This window comes from Gymnoscopelus microlampas (assembly GCF_963454915.1).
Source record: "Gymnoscopelus microlampas genome assembly, chromosome: 18".
Taxonomy (NCBI): Eukaryota; Metazoa; Chordata; class Actinopteri; order Myctophiformes; family Myctophidae; genus Gymnoscopelus; species Gymnoscopelus microlampas.
The window spans coordinates 42,123,373-42,133,280 of record NC_139955.1 but is presented as its reverse complement, the minus strand read 5'-3'; the positions used below and the strand labels follow the sequence as shown (position 1 = coordinate 42,133,280).

At 42.0% G+C, this 9,908-nt stretch overlaps 1 protein-coding gene across 1 annotated transcript in view; it reads left to right on the top strand.

Moving 5' to 3' along the window:
- Nucleotides 1–521: 521 nt before the first annotated feature.
- The window catches only part of il1rapl2 (interleukin 1 receptor accessory protein-like 2), a gene marked incomplete at both ends in the record, with an annotated part of 497,870 nt that continues 488,483 nt past the window's right edge, over nt 522–9,908 (top strand). The window contains one exon of the mRNA XM_084041453.1: nt 522–609. Coding sequence (XP_083897579.1) covers nt 522–609 — 88 coding nt within the window. The remainder of the gene's footprint in view (nt 610–9,908) is intronic.

Here is a 9,908-nt window from a genome sequence, read left to right as displayed (position 1 = left end):
CACACACACACACACACACACACACACACACACACACACACACACACGTAACTTGGGGGAAGCATGTTCTGTGAGTGCAACAGTGTAACGCTGTGGGGCTGTAGATGCGACGCATGCGCAGTTTGAGCAGCCAGCGTAAGCATGACGACATTCTTTGACATGAAAATGCGAATAAACAGCTGAGATTGAGTGATATCGAAAAACGGGCTTCGCAGTCACATGCACATGGTAATGGTCAATGGCTGTGCACAATTTGAGATCAATAGCTCCAGGCACTGAGGAGAACCGGGCAGAAAAATGTTTGGGCTCGGAGGTTTGGCCTCACAGGTTTGGTCTCAGAGGTTTGTGGAATTATAGGAAGATAGTGAATGCTTTCCATTCAAGTAGCAGTGAAGGTAAAACCAACTAACATGAGTTATCCAACAAATGTTGTACTTTATTTCTCTCTCTCTCTCTCTCTCTCTCTCCATCATCTCTTGCCTCGCTGTCTGTCTCTCCAGGTGCCAGTGAAGAGCAGAAAGATGAAGCTTCTATCTCTCCTCCTCTTGGTCCTGTTCCTGGACAGCGCCGCGTGTGAGGGAGTGAAATACATCTCCAAGAGGAACTCAGGTAGGACCGGAGCTTTGGGCTCGCTCTTCAAACGCTCTTTGTTGTGTTTTTGATTAAATCGTCCCTCTGTCTCTGACACTCCCTGAGTTCCTGTACCTTTTTGTCTCTCGATGAAAGAGTTTCCGTGCTCATTTATATCGCTCCTTCGGCAATTCATCTTTTTTTTCTAAAAGCCATCTCCCTCTCTACTTTCTTTTAAATGGCTACCTCTATGAGAAAAAAAGTTTGCCTATTTTCTTTTTTTTACTATTCACTCTTCTCCTTTCTGCTCATCTCATCTTAGGACTGGCAGTTTCTGCTCTTTCTTAAAACGCGCCTTTGTTGTTTTATCGTTTTTGAAGTTGAATGGTCCTTCTTGTCTATTGATGAAAGAGTTTTCGTACTCCTTCATATTGGTTTTTTCTGTAATTTATCTTTTTTCTCTCTCTCTTCTTTCTCTTAGCCCATTAAGACCTGAGTCTTCTAAATCCTAACGTATGTTGCTATGTCAGTGGTCCTCAAACTTTTTCATGTCAAGGACCACCCAAAATTATATGTATTTTGCCGCCGACCCCCCCATCTCAAAATATATTGTTCCAAGGACCCCCCAGAAGCAAAGATTTGAGTCACAAATGTTCGCTTGAGAAAAAAAAAAAAAAATTCAAAGATTTGCACAAATTTTCAAGATAAAAATAAAAATAAATAGCAGATATACAAGCTTGTATATCTGCTATATTTGAATAGCCAAAGTACTTAAAATCGAAAATGACAGAGATGCGTTCCCGGTCTTAATGGGCTCTGTCTCTCTCTCTCTCTCTCTCTCTCTGTCTCTCTCTCTGTCTCTCTCTCTCTCTCTCTCTCTCTCTCTCTCTATCTCTCTCCAAGCTGTTGTCTTCTTGCTGACGGCGCGTTTAACAATTGTGTGTGATTGCCACCACTCTGTTGGTCACGTTTGTCACTTGTTAGCGGCTGGCTTACGCGTGCTGTTGACTGATCTGCTGATCGCCATATTGATTGACAATCGACTGTTGTCTGAGGCCAAACCGCCAGTGATTGCAAGCCACTGATTGGTGTATTGATAATAACAGAACATTTTCAGTAGTACCAGCCAGGGGTGTGTGAGTGGGGGGGCGTTTTTCCACCGTTGCCTGCTCGCACATTGTGTGTGCCGTGTAGTGGAGAGGACCCTTTCATAATCTGTATGCCTGTGTTATAAAAACCTAAGATGGTAGTAATATCTGTGTATTCTGTTGGTATGTGCAACTCAGATTTCTTTTTAATTAGGCCACACATTCACTGCCAGGTATTGATTGATATACTTTATTTAGTAAGACATGAGAACAACAGTACATGGAAGTACAAATTCACGATACAAGGTCTACTAAACTGGAAGACTCATTAAGCACTGAGCTTGTTTAAGATGAGATCCCCATGCACACAAATCATGATGACATATAAGAGACAGACAGATATACACAACTACTATACAGAATGTCATACAATCAGCTTACAGGTTACTGGTATGAAGAGTGAAAAAAATGTACAAGAGAAGAACAAAAAAGGGGAGGGGGGGCGTAGGAGGGGTATTAATTAACCCATTAAGACCTGAGGCTTATTAAAAAAAATGTTTTCTAAATCCCCCCAAAAAAGAAAAAAATCACGATTTTTCAAAAATAGCAGATCTACAAGCTCATAGCGCGGCACTCGGTGCCGCGCTATGAGCTTGTAGATCTGGTATTTTTGAATAGCCCAAATAAATCTAAAGTGACACAGATGCGTTCCAGATCTTAATGGGTTCATTAATTAATCTGCTGTTGCCAGTGTTTTTTTTTACCTTATATTGACGATCCTCGGAGAGCCGCGGAAGCCACGATGTAAACAACGGCTGTCTGGGGGGAGGGGGGGGGGGGGGGGGGTAAACATGTTGTAACCGTGATCGGCCATTTTGTAGCTATCGGCCATTGAATAACTCCTTTTCAACAAAAAAATCACACCCAGTGTGAAGAGAGTGGTGCAACAATATGTTGTCACGTGACACGTGACAACATATTGTCACGTGTCACGTGAAGCTTGACCAATCATACGGACGGACATACGGACGGACGGACATACGGACGGACGGACATACGGACGGACGGACATACGGACGGACATACGGACACACGGACAAAGTCAAATGTAGGAGTGGTTGGCACCACTCAAAAATGTAGAAATCCGACTAGATGTGTTTTTTCTACAACTCATAACATAGGAGTGGACGTTTTTTGGGATGACATCACACTCCATTCGTCCATTCCTTCTCTCAGTGTCGAGGGATCATTCATAAGTAAAATAAATTAAAAAAAGGTTTGAATTGATGGAGATTTCCATCAATGGCGGTCAACGGTTGGATTTATGAAAAGAAAGAAGAGGCCGCACACTTGTATAGCCACAATGCAGGATTTATTTGGAAACCAACGTTTTCGATGACGCAAGGTCTTCTTCTAGGGAATGGATATGGGTCAACGGTTGGATTTGAAATGACGGAGATCTCCGTCAATGCCAGGGAATGTGTTAAGGAACCCTTGGAGGTCGCGAAGACCTAATCCTATAATGTTTGTCAAAGGTGAAGGCTTTTACAAAATGTATACTTCTACTCTTTGAATTTCAATTTCTCTATTTTCCAGTCTCTCTCTCTCTCTCTCTCTCTCTCTCTCTCTCTCTCTCTCTCTCTCTCTCTCTCTCTCTCTCTCCTCTCATGCTCTCTCTCTCATGCTCTCTCTCTCTCTCTGTCACACAGCATTTTCCCAATGTTGAATTTCCTGTCTTTTCTGTTCCGCCATAACGTCTCTATATGCTGCATATCTCTGTGTTTCTGCATGTGTGTGTGTGTGTGTGTGTGTGTGTGTGTGTGTGTGTGTGTGCCAGTAGTGTGTGGGTGAGATGGCGTGAGGAATATGTTGCTTTGAGTTTCTTTTGATTGTTGTCTGAACGCGTACCGTATGCTCGTGCATGCTCGCAGCAGCAGGCATGCTATATCCGCTGCACCGAATCGTTCTCTTTTGGGCGGAAAACTCTTATCTCTATCGGATTCTGACTTTCTGTGTATCTTCCTTGTAAATTAACCCGTTAAGACCGGGGGGAGCGCATCTGTGTCATTTTAGGATTTCTTTGGCTATTCAAAAATAGCAGATATACAAGCTCATAGCGCGGCACCGAGTGCCGCGCTATGAGCTTGTAGATCTGCTATTTTTGAAAGATCGTGAACATTGTGTGCAAATCTTTGAATATGTTTTTTATTTTTTAAGCGAACATTTTTAATCCGATAACAACTTTTGGGGGTCCCTGGAACAAAATATTTTGAGATGGGGGGTCCACGGCCAAAAACATATCATTGTGGGGGGTCCTTGACATGAACAAGTTTGGGAACCACTGATAAGCAACATACTTTTTTTGCAAAAAACATTTCGCATATATATTCAAAGATTTGCAAACATTTTTACGATAAAGATTAGCAGCTACAAGCTTGTAGATCTGATAGCCGATTTTTGAACAGCCAAATAAATCTTAAAATGACACAGATGCGTTCCCGGTCTTAATGGGTTAGCCTCCTATACTTGATCATACTACAACGTTACACACGAAAGCATCACACGTAGAAGATCCACAAGCACGAAACGTGTCAAGCTTGTAGATCTGCTGCTCTTTTGCCGTTTTTTGAATTTTGAATCGTGAAAAGTAACATATTTGGACACATCTGAGGTTTCCACCCGACAGAGACAGAGCTATATGGTGAGCGGCTCTGCGTGGGCGCCCTGCTGATGCCTATGTATGTCTTCAACCGGCTGCGTGGGGCGTGTTCCTGTGTTCTTCATGCAGATGCACATTTGTGTACATATACAGTCGGTGTTCAAGAAAAATCTGTCAGTTCTGTGTGTGTGTGTGTGTGTGTGTGTGTGTGTGTGTGTGTGTGTGTGTGTGTGTGTGTGTGTGTGTGTGTGTGTGTGTGTGTGTGTGTGTGTGTGTGTGTGTGTGTTTTTTCTCTGTGCGTGTCCGACCGTTACGTTTTTGTGTAGGCTACTCCGGTTGGTGTGTGTGTGTGTGTGTGTTTGTGGGTGTGTGTGTGGGAGGTGTGTGCGCACAGCAATTACGCTATCAGTGCCAAGCGAACTTTCTACGTGGGTGACTCCAACAGTTGGCCAGGAAGACTACCTAACTATTAGGTCTTCTGTGGGGGTGTGTGAGTGTGTGTGTGTACTCGTGTGTGTACACTTGTGTGTGTGTGTGTTTGTGTGCGTGTGAAAGGACACCATATGGATAGGAACTAATGTTTCCCGTTGTTTGTTCCCCTGCTGTGTTCTAATGCAACACCTACTGTAGCCGGTGGGGACGGGATACAATGTGACAAACAGTGGGAAGTCTCAGTTTGTGTGTGTGTGTGTGTGTGTGTGTGTGTGTGTGTGTGTGCGTGTGCGTTAGCCTTTGTGTGGTGATGATGGCGGGGTGTTAAAGGGGGGCCATTTAAAGCGTTTTCATTATGTTACATACCATATATCAACTATCTGTGCAGTTGTCCTTGTTTTTTTCAAGGCGTGTCGTGCTGTGTCGAGTCCCCCGTGGCGACAAGAAAAACAAACGGTGTCAAAAGAACAAAGAGGAGAGAACAACACATCAGAGGCTGGGAGAGAACATCAGAGGGAGAGAGAGAGAGAGAGAGAGAGAGAGAGAGAGAGAGAGAGAGGTTCCCATAGTGATACAAATCCTTGTTTAACCGTTTAAGACCGGGAACGCATCCGTGTAATTTTTTCGATTTCTTTTGGCTATTCAAAAAAATAGCAGATCTACAAGCTCATGGCGCGGCACCGAGTGCCGCGCTATGAGCTTGTATATCTGCTATTTTTATTTATTTTTTAAATCATGAAAATGTGTGCAAATCTTTGATATAGGTTTTTTAAAGGGAACATTTGTAACTGAAATCTTTGCTTCTGGGGGATTCTACAAAATGACTTCTAAATCCTATTTTTTCTTTTCTTCTTTTAAACATATGTTGCTATAATATCAGTGGTTCTCAAACTTGCCAAGGACCCCCAAATGATATGTATTTGTTCCAGGGACCCCCAGAAGCAAATATTTGTGTAAAAAAATGTATATATATTCAAAGATTTGCACACATTTTCCAAGACTTTAAAAAAAAAAATAGCAGATCTACAAGCTCATAGCGTGGCACTCGTGCCGCGCTATGAGCTTGTAGATCTGCTATTTTTGAATAGCCCATAGAAATCTTAAAATGACACACAGATGCGTTCCCGGTCTATTATGGGTTAACAATCCACTGCCCTGACAGAAGTCCACAGAGATGGAGAGACCAGAGATCTGATAGAAAATGAAAAAAAAGCAGTCAGATCTCACCAGCGTCTGTCCGCACGAACACACATGCACACGCACACGCACACACGCACAAACTGTAAGCCACCTAAATCCACTTGTGTGGGGCTCCAGGCTTCTCACAGCTGATGCAGACATCACTTCACAGCTCACAAACACTATTAAATGTGACTAGATCATCCCTCTGGGGTTTGGGGGAGGGGGAGGGGGGGAGTGGGCACGTAACACACCATCTTGTCCCCGGCACCACCTCCCACTTCTTTGACTATTGGCTCGCTAGTAGGCTACCCTTTATAAAGCAAGCACAGCTCCTATGAACCTACTGTAAATGGTCTGACATTTCAATAGCATCTTTCTTATCCAAGATGCTTCGTAATATGCAGTGGTGTAAAGCAACTAAGTACATTTAGTACATTTACTCAAATACTGTACTTTTTACTGTACAATTTTTAGGACATCTTTACATCTACTCCACTACATCTCAGAGGCAAATATAGTATTTTTACTCCACTACAATTATTTGAAAACGTTAGTTACTAGTTCATGGCACAATGGCAGATTTTATATGGCCCTCGACTTCCTTCCTAAACTGTATTATTTACAGTATGTCCCACCAGCATAGTCACTTGAAAGTGACTTTGAAATTAATCTGGGCAGATAGGATGTTTCTCAGTAGTAATTTCGATGAATTCTTAACTGCTTGTTGTTGTTGTTTCATTCTCGAGATGTGAAAGAAAGGCTTTGTTCTTCTTTTTTTTGTTGACTTTTCATAGAGACCTTTTCACACCTGGGTTACATCTGCCTACACTGCCGTAAATGTATTGGCTCTACAGTGCATGCATGTGGAAATAAAGCTGAACTCCCGTTCGCTTGTTACGCGCCGTTGAAAATAGCACGTCTCGCCAAAAATACATAGTAAAACACAGGAGCCGAGATACAGAATATTTCCCGAATAAATTAACCAGGAAGTGAATGGAGCAGTACATTTTCGGATCACGTTTATCTCCTGGTTCTTTGTGGAAAAAAAAGGCGTCATAAGTCGCCCTTCGCAGTCGCAGTGAGGGCGTTTGGACGATATCTCGTCATAAGTCGTCCTTGGCAGTGAATGAGTTAAATAGAACATAACATTTTCAGGTCGGGATACCAACTCAGACAAGACACAGATTAAACAAGTGGAAATGGTGACACAAATAAATGAGCTGACAAAATTGGAACTGGAACGCTATAAAAATGAAGCTGATAAATGGGTACTTTCTCCTGATTGGCTGACATTTTGTCACCTTCCATCAACATATATTTTAGGTTTATCAAAGAGCTGGAGAGACGGGGAGACCCCTGTTACTGAACAAACACCCTATAGCAATGATTACTATCAGAATATTGTGTTTTAACCCTTTTAACAAAAAAACGTTTTGTTTATTTAACCAACAAATAACATTTACCATACCTCTTAAATAAAATGCATGGTTTTAACCTGGCATTTACAGAACGTTGTAACTCTCTGGTACCACCTATAATAAATGCACTGCCTTGCTTGTAGAACCACTATGCTACACAACGCTTATATAGAAACGCCTATAAAAACTTCAAAGATCGTCATTTACGGTACTCTGAGCTGAATGGAAAAAGTGAGTCGTTTGCCTGCCAGCTACCTCTTATTTTTCTTCTTTGTTCTGGCATCCCAATGTATGTACAGGTCCTGGATCAGCAAGGTAATCCACTGCCACATTAGTAGCTTATAGTTTGTAGGGCTGTCAACTCCTCAGAAATTATATTTGTATATTGGTCTTAAAAATGTGCACATATTCGAATATATTTGAATATCATTATTATTACTATAAAAATCACACCCAGTGTGAAGTGAGCGGTGTGGTCATCACAGTGATGGAAGCTCGTGCATAGTCCTATTTATAGGTTATTAAGTTCATCATGTGTCTCGCTAGCCAATCACAGTGCTGAATAGAGTCAGCCAATAGAGTCAGCCAATCACAGTACAGCTAGGGGTGTACTAATGTAGAGGGGTGTGCTATTATGAGCCAATCACAGTACAGCGAAGGGTGTACTAATGAGGTGTCCCAACCCCACTTATAGGAGCGGCTACACCGCTCAAAAATATATATTATTTTTTGTTTTCTTTTTTTTTTTTTTTTTTTTTTGACAAACAATACAAAAAACAATGTATTGAGTGCTCGGATCCAATAAAACAAATATATATATATATTTTTTAACTTCATACATTTTTTTTTGAATATTAATTTTCATATTCGAATATCGAATATTCGTTTGACAGCCCTAATAGTTTGTGGGAACCGTGCAGTGTTACACTACTTATGGTTACAAACATCAAATTCAGAAGTACATACATTGTCTGTTTCCTGTATTCCATTTTCAAATATTTGGACGTCCATAAGATGAAGGTTGAGGTTACTGCACTGCAATACATAACCATCATTTTGCACTAGGACAGAAAAAGACATCACTACATGATCCATCTCACAGACTCATTGCTGATAGCTGTGTCGTTTGCACCCGGCGGAATTGATCAGACTCCTAAATCAGGGGTCTTCAACCTTTTCTGGCCAAGGACCCCCTAGCTGAGAGAGAGATCAAGCAGGGACCCCCTCTATATTGTATAAAATTGTGTTTCAGATTAAAGTTTTTTCTTTACTTAGTCTGCTATTTTTTCCCCCCAAAAATAGCTGATCTACAAGCTCTCAACGCCTCGCAGCGCCAGCGCGAGGCGTTGAGAGCTTGTAGATCTGCTATTTACGGATAATGTTCCCCTCAGAAAGGAATTCTAGGGTTCAAGGTGGTTAATGTAAAAAAACAAAATCATTTCACACAAAGATTTGGCGGACCCCCTGTAGTAGCTTTGAGGACCCCATAGGGGTCCCGGACCCCCTGTTGAAGACCCCTGCCCTAGATCATTGGTTCTAAAAGTGGGGTCCGGGGACCCCCAGGGGACCTTGTGGGGGGGATACCAGGGTGTCCCCATCAAAATGTGTTAATACATTTCAACCACTCTATCCATCTTTTATACTTTGGCTATTCAAAAATAGCAGATCTACAAGCTCATGAGCTATGAGCTTGTAGATTCGCTATTTTTGAACAATCGCGAACAGCGTGTGCAAATCTTTGAATATGTGTGTTTATGTGTGGAACTCATCTTTCCTTCTGGGCGTCCCTGAAACAAAAAATATTTTGAGGTGGGATTCCGCTGCCAAATACATAATTTTAGGGGTCCTTGACATGAAAAGGTTTGAGAACCACTGCCCTAAATAACCTGTGTGTGTGTTTCAAAGCATATTGTGACTAGAATGTGAATGTGGATGCTCCTTTGGCAACGTTGTCTTCTGCCTTTCTATCAAAGCACGTTGATTGAATGGCAAGAAAACAAACACAAACAAAGGGTAGACTACTAGACTTACAGAGATTGGAAAGGGGAAAAATAGGGAGACAGACTGTATGGAACAGACGGATGGAGAGACAAACACTCACACGGAGTGGAGTTGAGGGAGGGGGGGAAAGGTAGAAGACAGACATTGCTAATTCCATAGGGGAGGCTTTCTTCTTCTCCTCATCCGTCCATCTGGTTTTGCGTCTTGCCGTGTGTCTCATTCGCACTGCCTGGGCCTCCATAGATTTGCATGAGAGACGTAGTGGAGTAGAAGTGGTTGAAAAAGTACTCTTTTAAATGTTTTACCTAAGTAAAAGTATCGATATTGCAATAATGAAGTACTCTGTTTCAAGTAGAAGTCCGGAATTCAAAATGTACTTAAGTAAAACTACAAAAGTATTGGCATCAACATGTACTTAAAGTACCAAAAGTAAAAGTACTGAAATATTGGAAAAATACCGATCTACAAGCTCACAACGCATCCAATCCAAGCCCCCAGAACCCAGTGTTTGCGTTGAAGCGCATTTGGACATGCTGGCCATTCATAGGTACTGCAGCT